Source organism: Alternaria ethzedia (assembly GCF_023757985.1).
Source record: "Alternaria ethzedia strain BMP 0044 chromosome Unknown scaffold_2, whole genome shotgun sequence".
Lineage (NCBI taxonomy): Eukaryota > Fungi > Ascomycota > Dothideomycetes > Pleosporales > Pleosporaceae > Alternaria > Alternaria ethzedia.
The window spans coordinates 1,991,799-2,011,997 of NW_026056195.1; the positions used below are offsets into that span (position 1 = coordinate 1,991,799).

Below are 20,199 nucleotides of genomic sequence, written 5' to 3' on the forward strand. Positions count from 1 at the left end.
ATAACCATGTCCCGTGGTCGGCGTGATAGCAAATGCGTGACTCTATAGATGCTCTTTGCGAATCCGACAGCACTTCAGCAGCTTTCCAGCTACCAAAGCCATATCCCATGCCAGGACGTCACCTATCCTTAGTTTGTCCAGGCTGTGCGAAGGAAGACGTTTTGATAGATAACCTTGTCGCCGACAACAACATACTTAAGTCTCTTAGAGAACACAACATCAAGAAGGCAGACAAAGATATAGTAGCAAAAGTAGTCGTATTAACAGATAAAATAAGTTCTCTTATAATTGCTACTAACACCGCATCTCCTTCTGTCGCAAATAACAACACAACTACTTTCGCTATTACGTTAATAAACAAAACAAGTTCTCTATCAATTGCTACTAACACCGCATCTCCTTCTGTCGCAAATAACGATACAACTGCTTCCGCTATTGTAGTTAATTCAAACTTCGTACAGAACGTTATACCCTGCGACATGAAAAATATTACAAGATAATCATGCAACGCTGAACAGAACACGTAGACTTTGTACAAGGCTTTCAATACAAAAAACAACCCATGTGGTTTCGTGCAGGGGCCATTTCTTCATTGACTCAAACTCGACACGGTCCGTATTACTACTTCGACATCACATGAACATGGAAGGTGATTTGCAAACCATTTCTCTTATCTTGTCTATCCTCTAGCTTGATAACCTAGTGTTTGCAGGAGTATTGATAAACGTAGTACTAACAACTTGGCTATCGCTCATCCAGCCTCTGGCACACCTTTCCCACCCTCCTCGTCACCATTATATCGGAGTAGAGATTCACCCTTCTGCACTTCTCCACCCGCCGCTAACTCCTCAGTGCCATCTTGCTGATTCTCAACAACATTATTCGCACTACCACCACCCTTACCATCCTCACCACCATCAACCCCAACCCCAACCCCAACCTCATTAATTCCCTCATCCCCTTCTCCCTGCACAACCACATTTCTAACCCTCAGCACACCCCTCCCACCACCATGCCCCTCCGGTACCCGATAACTCCTCGGCAGCGTCCGACTGCTCGACTGCGAAGTCATCGTGCGAATCCGCTGAGTACCACGCTCATTGACTTGGCGTTGTGTGCGGAAGTGTCGTGTAAGAGTTTCGTGGGGGGAAACACTGGCCTGGGGTGATGAGGTCGAGAAGCCAGCGGGTAATTCATCTGCTCGCTGGATAGCTGGTGCGTTCGTGTCGAGATCGTAGGATGCTGTGCCGCTATGCGCAGGCGGCGTCGGCTTGGTAACAAGATGGTGTTGATCCCGTTCAACCGCCATCATCAAATCCCGTATCTCCCTTGCTGCATCCTGTTGCAGAGGTAGATCTTCAAGTTGCGTTTGCCGCAATCGGTCGCTGAGACTTGAACCTGAGTGCTCTTGTCTGGGTCCTCTCTGCCCGCTCTCTCCATCCCCTTCAACTCCTTCAACCTCTACATCCGACACAGCTACGGAAACAGGCAAAGGAGTAACCACCCTAACACTCCCCGGCGCCCTCTGAATCATCTGCGAAAGCCCAACCGGCGGACCAATAACACTCTGCGTCCGACTTTCTAGGTTCGGGACAAGAGAAGGTGGATTGGGCTGTGTGCTGTCTTTCCTCTTCTTCGCTTTGGGTTTGGGGATGAGTACGGGGATTTCTGTGGGGTTGTTGATGTTGTTGATGTGGTGGGTTCGCGGCGCAGATGGTTCGGCTAGGCGGAGGGCCATGAGGCGTTCTCGGAGTTTTGCTTCTTCTTGTCTTTTTTGGGTGCGGTTTATTTTGTGGGAGAGGTAGGCTAGGGTGTATTTCTTTGGGGTGGTGGGTGTGTTTGTATCGTTTGGTATGGGGATGGTGGTGTGTAGTGGTGTGACGGTTCCGGGTCGACAGGTAAAGGTGCTTAGGAGCCGGTTCATCATGTTCTTTCTCCCTGCATTGGTTTCCCCAGAGGAAGTCCTCATGGCGAACTCCTCGTCTTCTTCGTTCTCTGCCATCCTTCTCTCTTCACCAGTCAAAGCGTCCAAATACCGCCGCCTAACCTCATCCTCCCGTTCTCCGCCCTCACCTCCACCACCCTCATAACTCTCCCCTACAGACCCAAACACCCTCTCGGGATCATACTGCACAGGCGAAGACACCGTCCGTCTCCTCCCCCTCCCTTCCCCCCTCCTCCTCAAATTGCGCTCACTCTCCGTATGATACCCCTCAAGCCCAAGCCAATACTCTCTCATCCCTTCTACGTCCATACCGTGGTAAGGATGATTAGGCGCATACGTATACCCCCCTTCTACACCATCACCATCATTGTTGTAACCATGATTTCCTTCTTGTCGATAATCAATCCGGTAACTCTGACTCGACGCCGTCCCCTCCGCAGAAATCAAATGCCTGCTCGCATTAAACGGACTAATAGGCGAAATCGTCCTATCACTCGGATATATCGGGAAGCGGGCGTGCGGTGTAGGCGGTGTTACAGCGCGGTAGTATGGGGAGGGGGATTGTGTGGGTCGAGGTGGTGGTGGTGGTTGAGGGGGCTGGGAGAAGGAGGTTGGTGAGGACGGTGCGTCTTCTGGGTAGGGATTTGATGGTATCGATAGTCCGGGGGATGGAATCGATAGTCCGGGCGAGGAGTTTGGGTGGATGATTAGGTTGGGAGGGGAGGGGAAGGGCGGGGGAGGTGTGGTTCGCGCGGGTTGTCGGGTTAGGGGGAGGAGGAAGTCGTCTTCGGGGTAGGGGTTTGAGGGGAGGGAGATGGAGTCTTCGTTTTCTTGGCTGCCGGGATAGGGTGGCTCTTCGTCTTCGCTTTCGGCGTCTTGGGTAGCAGTATGGGGTGGTTCTTCGTCCTGCGCTTCTTCGTCCCGCGCTTCTTCTTCCTGCGCTTCTTCGTTCTGCGCTTCTTCGTCCTGCGCTTCTTCCTCTGCCACCTCCCTATTCCACTCCCCAGCCCCCAGATCCCTTAGCATACTCTGCAGCTCACGCCCTTTCTTCCTTCCAACCTGCACATCTCCGTCAGCAACCACTCATCCCCTTCCTCACCCCAAACATCAATCACATACCGTAGCATACCTCCCCCCACCCTCATACATCCTCTTCACACTATCCAACCCCCTCCTCCTCGCCGCCCCACTATTCAAACTATGATACGCCACATACATCTCCCGCTCTCCCTCTCCATCCCCGACCGGCAACCTCTCCTCCGCGATACGATGTTCCGACCTCATCAACCTCTCTTCCTCCCTATCCATATCCAACTCCCATTCTCCACCCCACGTCCCGTCGTTGATGTTCTCCCTACTTGAGTCGCGATCTCGTTGGCGTAGGGGTTCCATGCTATCAGACCTTCCATCACAGTCAACATCCCCCTCTCCCTCTCCCTCCCCCTCTCCATCCCCCCACCCCACGGGACTCACATCCCTCAGATCTTCCTCCGATTTATCCATGCCGGTGTAGTACAGACCCAGCGACGCAGAGAGTGCCGTACGAGCATTGTCGCCCCGGCGACCTAGACTATCTCTGCGGCGAATGGGGTTTGTGAACCTGCCTTTGAGGGAGACGACAGTTACGTTTTGGCGGATTGTGGCGATGCGGTCGCGGAAACGGGCGAGGTATGCGGCGGTTTGTTCGGGGGACATTGTGTGCGTTTGCGCTGGTTCATGGGATGGTGACAAGAAGGTGTTGCACCTGCGGTCGCCTGGCTAGGACCTGAACCGACTCCTGAATTCTATTACAACTACTGTGCGCTGTGGGCACTCATATCCTGGAAGCGAGACACGAGGGTCGCACTGCTTATGGTCTGGTTGAGTAGGTGGGTTGAGTGTTGTTGAGCTGTCAAACGTCAGTGGTTTTGACATCCTTACCCGTACATTGGACCCTTATAGCCATATAACCATTAGTCACATAAGACACAAAAGCAATACGCACCAATCTTAGAAATACGTTTCATTAGGTTACCACACCATGACTACACCTTCTCTCCTACACCCAGCAAGTTCAGCAGAACTTCCTTCGCCTTGTCTGGCTCGACACTCCCGTCTGGAGCTCTCATCACCATTTGTCCCACGAACCAGCCGACCTTCTTGACTTGACCCTTTTCGGTGATGTCGCGAACCATGTCGGGTTTCTCTTCTAGTAGAGTTTGTGCTAGCTTGATGTACTCTTTCTGGCTGAGTGGTTGCAGGAGGAGGTTTTCTTGGTGGATGACTTCAGATACGCTGCGCTGATCTCCCTCAAATTTGATGGCAAGTAGGCGTTTTGCGGAAGGCGACGTGACCTCTTTGCGACGTATGTGTGAGATGACACCGGCAAGATAGTCGGCCGGGACGCGGTTAGGGTCCCAAGGTTCGTCTTGGAAGAGAGAGCCGAGTTCCATCAATACCCTGGTCACGCGTTAGTTTGATTACGACGCGTAGCATAGCAGATGAACATACCAGTTCCCAGTGATCTTGCCCAAGGTTTCAAGCGGAACGTCTTTCTCGTGCTCAGTTTGACGGACCAGGCAGCGGATGACGTCCAGATAATACTCCAATCGTTCGCCATCGTCCATGGAAAGAAGTGTAATGGCATCCTTGATAGTGAGTCCGTAGGTATTGGCGAGCATGTCCACGTTCACATCCGGCAGCTTGGGAAGGGTGTTCCGGAGGTGTTCAACAAGATCCTGATGAGATTAGCACAGCTTTCATGCCAAAAGTAGTGCCTGTGCTTACATTTCCAATGATGACAGGAGCAATGTCTGGATCCGGCATATAGCGGTAGTCGATCTCGCCCTCTTTGCCTCTGAGACGTTTGGTAGTTTTGCTTCCAAGAGTCCATCCGCGAGTCTCGCCCTCAACAACACCTCCGCTCTCGAGCAATTCGATTTGTCGATCACGCTCCGCGATGATGGCGTCTTCGACAGCCTTGACGCTTGCCAGGTTCTTGATCTCAGTCCGCTGACCCAGACCAGTAACACCGTGGTATGAGTGACTAGAGACAGATGACTCCCCTGCGCGTTGACGAACCGAAACATTGACATCGGCACGCAGTCCGCCCAACTCCATGCCCGTTGTGCAGGCATTGACAGCCTTGAGTATGTTTTGTATCTTGCGAACGACGACAGCAGCGACTGTGGGATCGTGGATCTGAGGTAGTGTGATGATTTCGATTAGGGGATGCGAGACGCGGTTAAAGTCGAGTAGGTGGGTCGAAGGGGGTTGCTGCACGGTCTTTGCGGTATCCTGCTCCATCTGTATCTGCTTGATGCCAATCTCGACGGGCCCTGGTTGCGGGGCAGCGCCAGGCGGGAAGTCATGAGGGTACAGGGTAATCTTGCCGTTCGTCGCAAAGGGCTCGTAGTACTGCGTGATCTGGTAGCCGGAGGGCTGATCTTGATAGAAGTAGTGCTTGCGGTCGAAACTGCTCTTGGGCTGTATCTCGCACTGGAAGGCTATGGCGGCGCGAAGGGCGGGTAGGAGGGTTTCCTTCTGGAAGTGAGGCTGAGTACCGGGAAACGCGACGTCGAATAAGGAGACATGAGTATTGGGTGCCTCGCTGACTGAGGTTGCAGCACCAGAGAAAAGCTTCCGCGCGGTGTTGAGTTCGGCATGGACTTCGATTCCAACCGTTAGTTCCCACTTGTCTAGTCGCACATCTTTGCCCTTTTTTGAAGACTTTGAGGCGCCAGAAGAAGCGCTCTTCTCTTTCTTTTGTTGCTTCGCAGCATCTTTCAGCTGCTTTCGGAACGCCGTGCCATCCTGGGTCGGTGGTGGCTGGGTCTCAGTGTGGAGAGATCGTGCTGTGTGACGCGTGGGAAGCTGGACAGCGCCCAATTGAGACTGTCTAGTCCGGCGCAGACATGAACGACATATGTAGGGCTGTTTCGAGGCTGTAGCAAGAGTGTTGCGCGTGGTGCGGGCGAACATGACGTGAAGTATGGCGAGCAGCAGTTCTGGTGCCAATGCACAGTTGCGGGCGGTCTGTGCTCACTTCCGAGCCACCTTGGACCAGCGACACGCGACGCCAACCACCCAATACTTCAACGCCAGGAGATGAAGCCGGCGCCAACGCCAAGATCTCTCTCGTTGCTTGTTCCATTCGAACACGTTCCGACGTCGGCCGAAGGGTCGTCGAGCTCGACGAGCTTTATCGACATGGTCTCGATGCCACCGCATTCACAACGACCGTCCGCTTTAGGTCACCTTGTGGAGTAACCTCTGCAATTTCCTGATTGCCCACTCAACAAGGGCTTGTCTCTTTCCGGGTCGTCTTCTTTTCACCCTCTCGAGGTCGATAAGACGGAGGTTGGCAGCGACTCCGCCTAGATTCTCGGGCACTGACAGCGTTGGATCCGATTCGCAAGAGCTTCCCACCGCGGCATGTGTCTCTGGCGTCGCGGTCGGGGTATTTTGGTGTACAGTGGTCGGCGCGTAGACATGAACATAACAGGTGACGTTCTGATAGAAGGTGTGCTCACCCGCGTTAGGGCGAGGAATGTCGAAACTACCGACGTTTGCCATGCGAGTCGTTTCGATCGGCTCTCTTCTTGCGGACACGGGCCTTCAGTCTTCTGAAACGGTTGCGGCACCTCTGCCACGCTTCTTCGTCTTTCGGTCGGTCGGCGGCGTGTACGAAGTTCCCAGGATGGACGTAAACCCCCTGCCAACGGGAAAAGTCTGCCTCTGATTGACGGCTTGTGTTTGTGTCGTGAGAGAATCGCACGCTCCGATAACTCCGACTACTGCGAATACTGGCCCCCATCCGCGCAAATGGGTTGAATGTTCCGGACTCGAGCTTACTGAGACGTACGCGAGTCTTGACCGAACAACCGTAGCCTCAAAACTTGCCCTTGATGATATTCTCAGCAACAGCTTTGGCGCTGTTCAGGAACTTCTTTGTCTGTTCCTTTCTCTTTTCCTTCTTCTGCGTCCTCGCTTGTTTACGCTCTTCTTGTTGCTGTCGTTCTTCTGGTGTGCTAGTATCGGGTTGTGTCTTCGACTGCGACGAGGTGGAAGGACCGGCAGTGTCTGTCTGGGGTGTAGCGGCGAAGTCGGTGTACTTGTATTCTCGTTCAGCTGGATGGGGTTCTGTGTCGGCACAGTCTTTCCCTGAATCGGCACCACAGTCACCTCCAGTATTGCCTTTCGAATCGGCTCCGCGATCTCCAGATGTCGTTCCACAATCGCCCGAGGATGTCGTCCCAGAGTCTGCGGCGACGAATGAAGACTCCATTCAAAGCTTTGATGTGTGTTTGGCGCAGCTTAAAGATGGAGCTTGAGTGTAAGTAGCGTGGCAGTCAGACGAATCTTCTCCTTCAGCTTAGCCGCCTCGTGGCGCTTCGCTTTGACTGCAACAGCGGTTTCGGCTCGGACTGCCCTTCGTTGTTGCTTCTTCTCTTTGCGTTCCGCTCTCTCACGCTCCCACTGTTCTTCTTGTTCTTTGCGTTTGCGGTCCGCTGCCGCTTGCTCCTCGGCTGTCAATGGTCGACTGGACGAGGAGGAACCACCTTGTGGGATGTAATCTGTTCCTGAATCTCCGCCTGAGTAGCTGCCGCCGTCTCCTCCGTCACCTGCGGTATGGGATGTGCTGCAACCGCCGGAGTCGCCGCCGCCACAGTCGCCGGAGCTATAGCTAGCGCTACCACAATCACCGCCGTCTGCCATATACTGATCTCAAGTTCCGAGTTGACAAAGCTTGAGCGTGAGCGCTTTTATGTAAAGCCGAAGTTTGGCCTTCTTCCTACCCGCGGCTGGGACGTTGGCCTCGATGTCTGCTTTGGCCTTGGCTCGAACCGCCCTCCGCTGTCGCCTCTTTAGCGCACGCTTTCTCTTTCTTTCCAGCTGGTTCGCTCTCTCCCTGGCGGTGAGATTGCTACCGGAATAGCCAGATACGAAAACTGGTGTGCTCGATGCGCAATGTGTACTAGTTCCACAATCTCCGTGTGACATGTAAGGTCGGATCTAGTAGTCCAGACGACAAATCGATCTCAAGTCTAGAGATGAAACCTGAGTTTGAGCAAGGTGATGTACAGCCTCAGCTTAGCCTTCTTGCTAGTCGTGTCCGGAAGCTTGGCCTTGGTGTCTGCCTTTGCCTCGTCTCGAACCTCCTTCCGTTGTTGCTTCTTCTCTGCGCGCTTCTCTTTCTTCTTTCGCAGTTCCTCTATCTCCCCGGCGGTGAGATGGCGACTGGGAGAGCTCGGTGCCCAGATTGGTGTGCTTGCAGACGAGATAACACCAGGTGTGCTCGCGATCGCTGGCGCTGACGGTGCGCACGCTGTACTTACTCCACAACCTCTAGATGTGGCTGCACAGGTCATAAAAGGTCGGTCGTAGTCGTCTACCAAAGACGAAAGATACCAAAGAAGTCGGCTATCTTAGCACGAAGTCCTTTCTTCAACGTACGATTCGCTGATCTCTCTGCTCTGGCTTCCCGGCGTCTGAGTTTGCGTAGTCGTCGCTCTTCGATGATCCTTCTCCTCTCGCGTGGTTCGAGTGGATTGGTGGCTCTCGGTCGGTGATTCGAAAGTGTTCGGCCTTGTCCCTGGACGGGGGCTTGAAGTACACCAGAGGCTACAGAGCTTGTTACACAAGTAGCAGTCGTGCTCATAAACACACTCAAGACGTCAGAGTGTATGCGTGGAGGTGCTCAGAAGTTTCCGGTCAAGATCTTCTTCAGCTTGAGGTGTATTCTGTCGAACTTACTTGGCGTATTGATTCTTCCGTTACGGACCCAGGTCTTCCGCTGTGCTTTGCGGGATTGCGTCTTCTCGAACTTGCGGAGGCGTTGGCGGGCTACGTGTAGTCTCTCGGTCGCGGTGAGAGGCCTACCGGTGAAGTGAGTTGTTCGGGGGTCGTGGCCTTGGTCGAAGATGGTGCGGCGTCTGTGAGTGATTCTTGGGCAGTATGTGCGCGTGTGGCGTTTGGATCGGGTTGGGTTGGCACGTCGGGTGTCAAAGGGCATGTACTCAGTGGGTGTGGTGCTGCATGGACTGTGGGTCTCGTTAAAGGCGCTGGTGAGGGTGATGTAGGTTGCGAAGGACTGGAGGTCGAGCGTGGTAGGGGAGGTGTGTAGGGACTGCACAGGATGCAGCTATGCTGATGCTGAGCTGCGAGACAGCTTAGTCGAGGTGGTGAGTGTGATGCCGATCAAGACTATTGTGGGTTGATAATAGGAATGTGCTATACAATAACGTTGTGACAGCAAACGATGCTTCGGTGTGGATGGGTGGTCATGCAGTGAGGTGTGTTGGGGTGAGAGTGTGATGGGGGAAGTTTGTTTGGGTCTCGCGATAGATGTAGAAGCTGGCATCTGTCGTGACTACCTTGAACATGAGGGTCTGTGGGTGCTATGGAAGGTATCAGTCGCACAAGATAGGACGGAGCCGCCCCTTCTCTCCACACACTACGGAATGGGCATTCTGCCCGCAAACAACATGCAGTGACAGTGGAGCTCACTCGTTTTGGGTCAAAGCAGCGAATTAATATCGAAGGGATTCTCATATATCTAGATAATATCATCAATAAGTTCAGTCAAAGACATATTATATTGTCTGACCAAACAAACCAGATCCTGGCCGTGTACTGCATGAAACTCCACCACACCGTCCCCATGCCATGAAAACTCGCAAAAACCCGCATTCAAGGAAACACAAACTTCCGATCCCCCATCATCCCCCACAGTTCCTGAATAACGGCACGCTGATCCTCGCGCTTCGCATTGCGTACAGCAAAGTAAAGACGACCCTCTAGCTCTGGGTCCCAATTTCCAGGGTTCGCGCTCACAACAACGCCACCAGCCTCTTCCAGAATACACCATCCGGCAGCGACGTCCCAGGAGTACACACCTCCTTCCCAAAACGCGTCGAGCATGCCGTGAGCTACGTAGCAGAAATCCAGTGCTGCGGAGCCATTTGAGCGTACGGACTTGCACATTGCGCCGCCCTCGATCTTGGAGGTAAGGAGAGCATTGTGGATCGACGTGCGCAGTGCCCAGTTGGGACCAGAGCGCTGGTTACCCCATTCGACGGCCATGAGGCAGGAGTTGAGCGATGGCATCGGCTTAGGAATGGGTTGGACAGGCAGCTTGATTTTGCGGTTGGTGAAGGTCTTGGTCAGGTAGGCGCCTTGACCCTTGACAGCATGGTACATATCACCGCGGAAAGGGTTGAATACGACTCCAACGACAGGCTTCTTGTCGATAGTCAGGGCCAGAGAGATAGCGCAGTTGGGTACACCAAGCGAGAAGTTCAGTGTGCCGTCGATTGGATCCACAATGAATGTCGGCTTGTCTGCGAGCTTTGTGCCATGCTTGAACGTCTCTTCGCCGAGGAAGTTGATATCAGGGAAGGCCTCAGCGAGGCGTCGTTCGGCCATGGCTTCGATTTGCTTGTCGAATTTGGTGACTACATCGGATGTGTTGTTCTTGTGGACGGTCGTGATGATACAATCCTCGGCTGCAACCATTATCTTTCCTGCATCCGTCGCAATGTCGATGAATAGACTATGGACTTCGTTGAGACGCTTAGTGTACTTGGCAAGGACGCCATCGAAGTCAAAGGCAGATGATGAGTCTGACGCAGAACTGGCCGGTACAAGTGGTGTTGTTGACTCAATGGATGATGTGGGGCTGGAAGACTCTGAGTCTGTTTGTTGAGATGCCATTTTGGTAGATTTGGTGAGGTTACTAAAGGAACGACTTGAGGGATTTGTGAGTAATGAGTTGGAGTGAGACTGGAAGTTGCCGTTGAGTCTGGAAGAGCTGGAGAGCTTTTGTCTTATGTACTTTCCGGCTTGGGCGTGATTTTGCAATGCTGTTGAATGAACGTTTGCCCTGTACGGTGAGTGTGCTTCTAGACGTTGTGTGTAATTACACAGTCCGAGGCCCCAGTAACTCGGTGTGAAAGAAGTCCACAGCTTGAAATTATTCGAGATTGTTGCCAGGTGAGGCGGCCCCACAGGTGGCATGGTATCTTTTTGTTGAAAGATACAACGGTTCTTGGTGACCAGGTACTAGACGTCGTAAGCCGGAGCTAATTGCGGACTCTTCTTATCTAGACACCTCAGGCAAGTCATCGCGGTAGGCAACTGGAGGCAACAACTTCGGCATCAAAAAACTGCTGATAAGAGAAGGCAAAAGTTATATGCCCTCAATTATGTCTCCGGGTACGTCCGAGCTGAGAGGAGTCGAATGTTACACTAGGTAAAGGGCTGGGGGTCGATCATGAGCACATCCGAGGCATGTGTCAACGGCTCCGTTCCGTTGCTCCTCAGAGCCCAGAGGAGCCCTGGGGCGTTCATACTCACGTTATCGCTGCAATTCAGAAACAGAATGTGTTCGTCAAATTCGTGCGCTGAGTTGGAGAAAATAGCACCTGCGCTACTTGAGTGATGGATGCTAGGCAAGGGTGCAGGCGAAGAGGAAAGCTCTATGCTGACGCACGGGCCATGACTAGAGCTCACATGCTGTACCACGATCCATGGATGATTTTAGCCACCACACGTGCACTCAACATCTTAAGCTACCGATGCGCCGGGAATTCATACATTTAAGAGATAGTATTGGGAGGTCTAAAATGATGTGCACTAGACTTTGGTCAAAGCAGTAAATTCTCAATCAAACGCCTCGCCAAACGACGTCATACACCTCCCAAACCTCCTGCCCGACGTACACCCGTGGACATCCCAAACATCGATATCAAACACCCAAGATGCCCCAACCGAAATCTCTCACAAAAGACCGCTACACGCGCCAACGCGCCGCTCGAGCTACGCGTAGGCAGCTCGCCTCTCTGACACCATCGACCTCGCATCCTCAACAGCAATCTCTATTCTTTACCATGCTTCCAGCGGAAATACGCTTCACAATCTACCAGCACGTCCTCTCCCAACAGCACGACCACACCCGCCCCATCGACATCCACTCCATCTCGCCCCTCTACCGCCCCCTGCACACCTATCTCACGAAAATCGACACAGCGTTATTACTCACGTGCAGACTAGTATACGTGGAAGCGCATCAGATATCATTAAGGAGTGCCACCCACCACTTCCGATATCTAGGTAGTACGTCGTGGTTGTACAATGGGGATATATGGCTGCATCATATCACTGCGCAGCGCGGGGCGGAGTTGTACCACCTCCACGACAACCTCGTCGCCCTGAAACCTTCAAACTTTACTAAATTCCTACTCAGCCATCTACACTGGCGCAGGATCACCTGGACGATATGCGCATACCTCCTCCCTCCCCTGCTCGCCGAACTACGCGAACGACAGCGCCTCGTCTCCACACTCGCATCCCTCACCCTCCCATCTTCATGCCAAGAAGTTAATCTAGAATTCGAGACTCGAGAGGATTTATTGCCGGATTGGCCGGGGTTGGAGAGCCAGATTGAGGACTGTAGAGTGTTGGGACTGAAGAAGAGGGATGGGAGTGTGTTGGAGAGGGATGATGCGTGTGCGGTTAGTTATACGTGGAGGGGCAGTGGGCATGCGAGGTGGGGGACGAGTGAGGATGGGGTGTGGAAGGAGAAGATGAGGTATTGTACTACGAGGGTTTGTTGGAGGGCGAGGGTGCCTAGGAGGGAGTATGCGAGTTATGATTTTTTGGCTTGTTTGGAGGTGGAGGTGGAGGGGGATGGGAAGGGGGTTGTGGAGAGTGTGAGGAGGTTGGGTGGGTAGTGGGATTTAGGGGAAGGTGAGGAGATAGGTTTTACAGCAGCGTTCACATTTGCATCATGTTATGGGCTGTCTAAGTCTGGCTCGATTGATCCTCTTCCGCCAAGCGTCTGTTCCTATCGAGGACCCTTTGGCCCTTCATCCTCACCACGTTGCCAACTGCACAAGTACGCTTGACGCGCAGATGTGCGTCGTGCTTCGTGGTACCCCTAATCCACCGCATTCGTCATACTTGACACTGCTGAAAATCCATTTAACGCTTGAACATAAACCCAAGAATAAAAACCAAACAAACAAACAAACATGGAAGTGCAAAGTAGAAGTGACTCCACTAACCTTGTGAGGATTTGAAGTACAAATGGGTATGTACTTGTACATGCCTGGGCATTCCGTCGTACAGTGTTGTTGAAATCGTCTGCAACCACACAAGGGCCGCTCAACCCAGGACTCTCGGACCATTCGACTTGCCCTTCTTCTGGACACCACGAGGTATGAACATGGCAGGAGATGCGACTACCGCGGGCGTGCTGTTGTTGCCATTTCCAGACTTGTCCTTGTTGTTTTTGTTGTTCCTGTTCTTCCCCTGCTTGTGTTTGTCGTCCTTCTTTACGACGGCCTTGACCTCAGATGTGGCTCGCTTGATGAGGACCGGGTGGCTGCCAATGTACTTGCCATTCATCTCCTTGGCGGCACGGAAGTAGTCGTCGGTGTCTGAGAAGCTCACGAAACCGTAACTTCTGCTCTTGGTGGACTTCTTGTCTCGTACGACGCGGGCTTTGGACAGAGACGGGTACTTGGCGAAAGCTTTGAGGAGTGAGTCGTCGGTGACTTCACCCGCCAGGTTACCGATGAAGAGCCGCGGGTGCAAGGGGTTCCACTCGAGTAGTGTCTCGTCCTCCCACTGTTTTCCACCTCCCTCGCGAACAACAGTCTTGCGCTTGCCGTCGGCTGCTGGTCCTGCTTCAGTATCCTGTGTGGTTGCCGCTTCCGGTCGAGCGGTCATGTTCGCACCGGTGCCCTTCTTCGCGTTCGCGTCGCCAGCATTGTATGCGCTGTTCCACTCGGCGATGCGGGCTTCTTCTTCGGGATCATAGGTGCCACCAAATCCGCGGTTCACGGTCGGAGCAGCTGGGTATGAGGCCGCAGCAGGTGCGCCCGTCGCGTAGGCTGGGTACGAGTAGTTGTTGTAAGCATTGCTGGTCGGGTATGCGGGTGCTTGATAGGGGGCGCTCACTGGGGCTTGCGCGTAGTTTGCCGGCGCAGCAGACGCCGGTGTGAAGCCAGCAAACATGGGCGAGTTGCCCTGGCCTCGTGCGCCGGCGTTGTTGGTCCTTGAGGGCGGTGCCGAGTATGTCGTGGGCGGCGGGCGCGCTGGCAGGGAGTGATGGGGCTGCATGTTGGAGTAGGAGCTGCGGGTCAGTTCAGCTTAACCTTAGCGAGGTGATGACTTAACCAGCTACTGGTCGAGACGCGCTCTGATGTTGCGGAGTGGGTAGACTGGTGATAGGACGGCCGGGTGGCTAAGGATGCGTAGTAATCTACGGTTCGCAGATTTTGAGGGTGCGCGCGGGTGTGGTTGCACCGATGAGGTGAGGCGCAGTTTCTGTATGGCTGGGGAAAATGCCTCTCAATGAAGCGCGTCCGTGTGAGTGAATAACCGCCCGGGCAGTGCCGTGCGCGTGAATGTCTGGAGCTGATGCTGACTACACGTCGAAGATGGCAGAAGGCAACAAGACTTTCCCGAAGTGTCTAGCAAGCGAGGCTGCAGGTGGGCGAGGACTAGGTCGGCGTTTGAAGAGGGCAGAGTGGGATGGCGGGCCGGTGCAAATTACAATTACCGTGGGGATGCGTCAGGCAGATGGGGGCGTCGACGTCCGTTGTTGGTTTCTGTCGCAGAAAGTGAGCCAAGCGGCTCCTCCGGCCCCGAAATCACGTGTTGCCGGCATATCGGCAGCCGCTGCACACCACGCTGCACCGCAAGGCTCAACCTTGAACAGCCAGCAAGAAGGTGCAGCATGATGCACAGGCGTCACCGGTGATGAGTTTTCTCACATCGCGTCAGCCCTCACAGTCCATCCAGGTAGCCTTGGAAACATTGCAAGACTTCTCCGGCGACCTGTCCTAGCGTATCCGGTGATCCCTGCACGCTGCCCCTCCATCCGTACTGCGTAATGCTGTGTTAAGGCTGAGACGGAGGGGCTTCACAAGCAGCCGCATTTGACCGCGACGCCGTTGGGACTGTTGCTTGCGTCGCTAGTCTGCTAGGATGAAATTGATGTCAATAGTGAATGTACACCGAGTCGTGATAGCCATAGCATCTGCAACCACTGCAACCATGCGCAACCCACCCGTGTCTAGCCCGCTCATTAGACGGCGGCTTTCTAATCATGCGACGTGATGTTCAGCAATCATGTCGGCAGCGGTGCAAACGTTTTACAAGACGGAATTGGCAACAGTGGCTTGTATGACATACCTTACCGCCGCGGCCGAAGCTATTCTCCGTCAACAGCGTGATGCTGGGATATGGTGGTGGGACGTGCCATTGATGCAATAGTAGTGTGCCCCGCTTGTTCCAAAGACTTTCCGCGTACATATCTTGACGACCCCCACCAGACTTCTTCTTCCTTCTCTTGACCATCTCCCGCTTTATAAGCCTCAATTGCCCTCGTATTGCACGCCCGGTCGCTGCAATTCTACCCCGCCAACACTTTCTCATCCACCCACCTACACCCACACGAGAACGCAATCATGTCTTCTGAGCCCGTCGGAGATTTCGGCCTCATCGGCCTGGCCGTAAGTACTCCATGCTCCGATCGCGTTCACGGCGAGTGCAGCAGAAAGTGCGCGTCGTCGTACTTTCCCGCCAGCCATTGAGTCCAGAGCGCGAATTATCCGGAGACATTCACCTCCAACGCATCAAGGCCAGCCATGCTGACCATACATATAGGTCATGGGCCAGAACTTGATCCTCAACGCGTAAGTCACGACCAACGTCATAACCCACCAAACCAGTACTGACATCAACCAGTGCTGACCACGGCTTCACCGTTGTTGCTTTCAACCGAACGTAAGCGCCTCGATACACCGCGCCGCCAACACACACTGACAGGCAGATAGCGTTGCCAAGGTCGACCGTTTCTTGAACGATGAGGCCAAGGGCAAGTCCATTGTCGGCGCCCACTCCATCAAGGAGTTCGTCTCCAAGCTCAAGAAGCCCCGCCGCATGATGATGCTCGTCATGGCTGGTAAGCCCGTTGACGACTTCATCGAGCTCCTCCTCGAGGGAGGTGCCGAGGAGGGCGACATCATCATCGACGGTGGTAACTCCCACTACCCCGACACCAACCGCCGCACAAACTACCTCAAGTCCAAGGGTATCCGATTCGTCGGAACTGGTGTCTCTGGAGGAGAGGAGGGTGCCCGCTACGGTCCTTCCATCATGCCCGGTGGTAACGAGGAGGCCTGGCCATACATCAAGGTAGGAATGCGCGAAGAGATGAACAGGCAAAAACTAACAATATCCAGGATGTCCTCCAGTCCATCTCCGCAAAGTCCGACGGCGAGGCCTGCTGCCAATGGGTTGGTGACGAGGGTGCCGGTCACTACGTCAAGATGGTCCACAACGGTATTGAGTACGGTGACATGCAGTTGATCTGCGAGGTGAGACGAGACGATCATACAGAAAGAAAGAGGCGACTGACAGAAACAGGCCTACGACATCATGAAGCGCGGTCTCGGCATGAGCAACAAGGAGATTGGCGACGTTTTCACACAATGGAACAAGGGCGTTCTCGACTCATTCCTGATCGAGATTACCCGTGACATCATGTACAAGAACGACGACGATGGTGTTGCCATCGTTGAGAAGATCATGGACTCTGCTGGTCAGAAGGGTACCGGAAAGTGGACCGCCATCAACGCGCTCGACCTCGGTATGCCCGTTACCCTGATCGGAGAGGCCGTCTTCGCCCGTTGCCTGAGTTCGCTCAAGCAGGAGCGTGGCCGTGCCGCCGGTCTTTTGGACGGCCCCACCCCCAGCTTCTCTGGCGACCGCCAGGCCTTCATCGACAACCTCGAGCAGGCTCTTTACGCGTCCAAGATCATCTCGTACGCGCAGGGATTCATGCTGATCCAGAACGCCGCCAAGGAGTACAAGTGGAAGCTGAACAAGCCCGAGATTGCCCTCATGTGGCGCGGTGGATGCATTATCCGCTCCGTCTTCTTGAAGGAGATCACCAAGGCTTACCGCCAGAACCCCGAGCTCGAGAACTTGCTGTTCGACGACTTCTTCAGCAAGGCTATCCACAAGGCCCAGTCCGGATGGAGAGACACCGTTTCCAAGGGTGCTCTCTGGGGTATCCCCACCCCTGCTTTCAGCACCGCCCTCAGCTTCTACGACGGATACCGCGCCAAGGACCTGCCCGCCAACCTGTTGCAGGCGCAGCGTGACTACTTCGGTGCCCACACCTTCAGGATCAAGCCCGAGTTCGCCAACGAGACCTACAAGGAGGGCCAGGACATCCACGTCAACTGGACCGGAAGGGGTGGTAACATCTCTGCTTCTGTAAGTTTCATGCCCATTTATCATTTAGAAGACACTAACAACTTGCCAGACCTACAACGCTTAAAAAGGGGATATCCATTGCTTGTTAGACGGGAGCAGAGGGCTGCCCCGAGTTCATGTTTTATGACGAACGTGAAAACTGAGATACCTCGAATCTAGAATGAATATAACGATTCGCATGTCCAATGTTTGCATGTGCTGGTGAATGTTGAAGCTCAGCTTGACCGCTGTGTTGCTACTCTTACGCTAGCTGGAGTTAGCGTTGATCGTCGCGTACCTCCAGGTAGACCCTTGACGAGCCACCCCACTATGAATTGAACATTGTTACGAGGTCGCACGCGCATCGGCTTCCCAGCAATCAGGATACACTCGGGACGGAAGCGTCTCCAAGGCCTACACCATATACCTTCTATAATTGGCCCCGCGGCAAGCGCCCTGCGTAAAGGCTTGGCATCGCGACCACGGAAAGTTGCAGCGCATCACGACAACACCAACCCACCCGCCTCGCGCTCCGCCAGCTCCGCCACGCCAGCGCTGCCCCACGACCCGGTTGCGCGTGCGTCGTCGCGTTTTCATTTCTTTCATTCCTTTGGATTGTATATTCACTGCTTGTATGAGTCTCTGGCGTTAGGTCCTCCGTCGTAGAATCTGGGCAGGGACTAGGTGCTGACGAGACCCAATTGTAGCGGAGCAACACGTTAGCCTCCGCCGCCCGTAATACACAAGTCGCCTAGACAGAGGCACACAAGAGCAGGACCGTCATGGCGGACAACAAGCGCAATAGCGTTGCGGGCAAGGTTGCGACTCCGAACCTAAAAGCCGGCCCTGGATCGAACAAAGATGTCATTGGCGCGGATTCCGATCTGTACAAGGCTGTTGGGTCACGGTACGTTCCGCTCGTCGAAGTGGTATCACCGCTGGGATAAGAGCTGACAGTTCCCAGCATCAAAGTCACATGTGCCCCTGGCAAGAACGTCCTCGAGGGCACCCTCTTCACGGCTTGCAACCTCACCCACGCCATAGCCATCAACACCGCACCCGCCCCACCGAACCCCTCCCCGACCTCCTTATTCAGCCAGCCCGGCGACTACCACATCATCCCATTCGCACACATTGAGTCCTTCGAGATCATCGGCACAGGAGAGCGCGTAGCAGAGTCCGCAGCGGGTTTCGATGGCGCACTCCCCAGTATCTCCAAGGTGGATCTGGCCGCGCTACAAGCCCGCGAAGACCAAACCATCCGCGAGATGAAGAAGAAGGATATGCAGAAGGGCAAGGGTGTTAGTGCTGAAGCACAGGAGTTGTTCGATGCTATATCGAGGACGTGAGTCATATCCGATCTGGCAGAGACAGGATATCAAGGCTAACATACGAACCACAGTCTACCAACTCGGTGGGCAGATACGCAGATCGTCGTCAACGACTCCGTCCTCATCCAGGCCCCGTACACGCTCGACAGCATCAAAGCACCCGCCGACAAGCACCAGGCTAAGGCTCACGTTCGCAAGGTTGTCGAAGCCTTCTACCAGCGTAAGAAGGGCGCGTCTGCGGGAGGAGCGGCTCGCGCTCCGGTGGCTGTGCCCAACGCTCCTAGGAAGGGAGGTTAGAAATCGGCAGGCCCAGGGCTTTGGCGACGGATACCTTGTTGTAAACATTCCGCAGAGGATATGTCGCTGGGTGGAGGGTTTGGTCTCGTTCGTTGTGTGAGATATAAATCACGAAAGAAATATGTAATGATGGTAGCAGTCATGCATTCTATGGGAGGGTGCTGGAAGGTAAACATGCTATTCCGTATGGCATAGCAGGTATTTCAGAAATTCACAAAATGTTCAAAAGTCACGGCTTTCCGCGCCGTGTGATGTAAGTGCGATAACTTAGCTTGACATCTATGACAGGATCCCGACGATCGCACGAGCAGGAGAATAAGCATAATGATGACTACGGAAGTTTGCAGATAATGGAACCACACATCAAACAGCAGGCTGCAGCTGAAAGCCTCTTTCTCATTCCGATGGCAAATGGGACGCTCTTATACCTCATCGCTAGGTTATAACACCAGCCTTATTCCAACGCACCTGTTCAACTCGCATGTTTCACAACGAGCAAGATGGACCCCTTGAGCATCGCAACGAATGTGGTAAGTTTAGCAAAACCGGGGCCTATTTGAAGCTGTCAAGCTAACCATACTTTTAGCTCCGGATCATTACGACTTTCCTCGGAGCTGCCAAAGGCCTGAACGACATACGGAACAAATGGAAGCACGCGCCCGTTACCGCGCGATTCCTCTGTTCCCAGCTCAAACTTAATGGGACCTTACTTTCGCGGCTGCAGGCACTACTTCTGGACGAAACGAATGCTGTGCACGCGGACCCAGACTTGGTCGATACGCTCGATACGACTCTGATAAGCTCTCTCGTGCTGGGGGTATGCCTCGGGAAGTACGTGTCGAAGATCATGAAGGGCGTCCACGGTGATGGTAGCATGAGCTCGAAAGCCAAATTTTGGACTCTGTGGAATGAGGATGAAGCCAAGGACTTATTAGAACGACTGCATCAAAACCATACTGCGATCAACATGTTGATCAGCCCGCTGAACAGGTGAGTGAAGACAAAGTCTCCATATAGCGTACAGCTACAGCCATGAATGGCCGACTGAATTTAGCAGGGATTCTTCGACCGAGAGAAAGAAACCCCTTCAGGAAAAAGAACAAAGCAAGACGATGACAACAATGAACGAACACACCCAACACATGCGAAAGGCTTATGCCCTCACAGTGGCGGAATCCACATTCAAAACCGAAGATTCCCCCGATACTCTCCCGAGCAATCTCTCAACCCTTGTCGATCCTACTGACGGCTCTTCCGAACAACACTTCGAATCTGTTCTTTCGAACTCCAGAGTATACAAAAAAGCTTCCAACGCAGCTATGAGACAGCGGCCGAATACCGATTCCGACAATGCAAGCATGAGGACTAATCATT

General features: G+C 53.8%; 9 protein-coding genes across 9 annotated transcripts; 3 read left to right on the plus strand and 6 right to left on the minus strand.

The window, feature by feature from the left end:
• Window positions 1-1,311: 1,311 nt before the first annotated feature.
• J4E87_001465 (uncharacterized protein) lies at window positions 1,312-3,873 on the minus strand (the record flags this gene model as incomplete). The annotated part of the gene is made up of 4 exons (XM_049373108.1): window positions 1,312-1,461; window positions 1,505-2,963; window positions 3,162-3,689; window positions 3,866-3,873. 4 exons carry the CDS (start codon window positions 3,871-3,873, stop codon window positions 1,312-1,314), a joined length of 2,145 nt encoding a protein of 714 aa, XP_049237766.1.
• Window positions 3,874-3,969: 96 nt separating this feature from the next.
• J4E87_001466 (uncharacterized protein) lies at window positions 3,970-5,905 on the minus strand (the record flags this gene model as incomplete). Its single annotated transcript, XM_049373109.1, has 3 exons — window positions 3,970-4,384; window positions 4,436-4,662; window positions 4,712-5,905. 3 exons carry the CDS (start codon window positions 5,903-5,905, stop codon window positions 3,970-3,972), a joined length of 1,836 nt encoding a protein of 611 aa, XP_049237767.1.
• A 910-nt stretch (window positions 5,906-6,815) lies between these two features.
• J4E87_001467 (uncharacterized protein) lies at window positions 6,816-7,211 on the minus strand (the record flags this gene model as incomplete). Its single annotated transcript, XM_049373110.1, has 1 exon — window positions 6,816-7,211. The coding sequence occupies one exon, from the start codon at window positions 7,209-7,211 to the stop codon at window positions 6,816-6,818; it is 396 nt and encodes a 131-aa protein (XP_049237768.1).
• Window positions 7,212-7,240: 29 nt separating this feature from the next.
• J4E87_001468 (uncharacterized protein) lies at window positions 7,241-9,309 on the minus strand (the record flags this gene model as incomplete). Its single annotated transcript, XM_049373111.1, has 6 exons — window positions 7,241-7,548; window positions 7,723-7,883; window positions 7,985-8,142; window positions 8,381-8,548; window positions 8,709-9,053; window positions 9,301-9,309. 6 exons carry the CDS (start codon window positions 9,307-9,309, stop codon window positions 7,241-7,243), a joined length of 1,149 nt encoding a protein of 382 aa, XP_049237769.1.
• A 307-nt stretch (window positions 9,310-9,616) lies between these two features.
• Window positions 9,617-10,639, minus strand: J4E87_001469 (uncharacterized protein; the record flags this gene model as incomplete). The annotated part of the gene is made up of 1 exon (XM_049373112.1): window positions 9,617-10,639. The coding sequence occupies one exon, from the start codon at window positions 10,637-10,639 to the stop codon at window positions 9,617-9,619; it is 1,023 nt and encodes a 340-aa protein (XP_049237770.1).
• A 2,451-nt stretch (window positions 10,640-13,090) lies between these two features.
• J4E87_001470 (uncharacterized protein) lies at window positions 13,091-14,050 on the minus strand (the record flags this gene model as incomplete). The annotated part of the gene is made up of 1 exon (XM_049373113.1): window positions 13,091-14,050. One exon carries the CDS (start codon window positions 14,048-14,050, stop codon window positions 13,091-13,093), a length of 960 nt encoding a protein of 319 aa, XP_049237771.1.
• A 1,352-nt stretch (window positions 14,051-15,402) lies between these two features.
• Window positions 15,403-17,282, plus strand: GND1 (phosphogluconate dehydrogenase (decarboxylating) gnd1; the record flags this gene model as incomplete). Its single annotated transcript, XM_049373114.1, has 7 exons — window positions 15,403-15,447; window positions 15,602-15,630; window positions 15,683-15,721; window positions 15,772-16,132; window positions 16,180-16,314; window positions 16,364-17,218; window positions 17,268-17,282. 7 exons carry the CDS (start codon window positions 15,403-15,405, stop codon window positions 17,280-17,282), a joined length of 1,479 nt encoding a protein of 492 aa, XP_049237772.1.
• A 697-nt stretch (window positions 17,283-17,979) lies between these two features.
• On the plus strand, window positions 17,980-18,825 carry J4E87_001472 (uncharacterized protein; the record flags this gene model as incomplete). The annotated part of the gene is made up of 3 exons (XM_049373115.1): window positions 17,980-18,104; window positions 18,162-18,542; window positions 18,600-18,825. The coding sequence occupies 3 exons, from the start codon at window positions 17,980-17,982 to the stop codon at window positions 18,823-18,825; spliced, it is 732 nt and encodes a 243-aa protein (XP_049237773.1).
• A 500-nt stretch (window positions 18,826-19,325) lies between these two features.
• On the plus strand, window positions 19,326-19,819 carry J4E87_001473 (uncharacterized protein; the record flags this gene model as incomplete). Its single annotated transcript, XM_049373116.1, has 2 exons — window positions 19,326-19,355; window positions 19,412-19,819. 2 exons carry the CDS (start codon window positions 19,326-19,328, stop codon window positions 19,817-19,819), a joined length of 438 nt encoding a protein of 145 aa, XP_049237774.1.
• Between the last annotated feature and the right edge of the window lie 380 nt (window positions 19,820-20,199).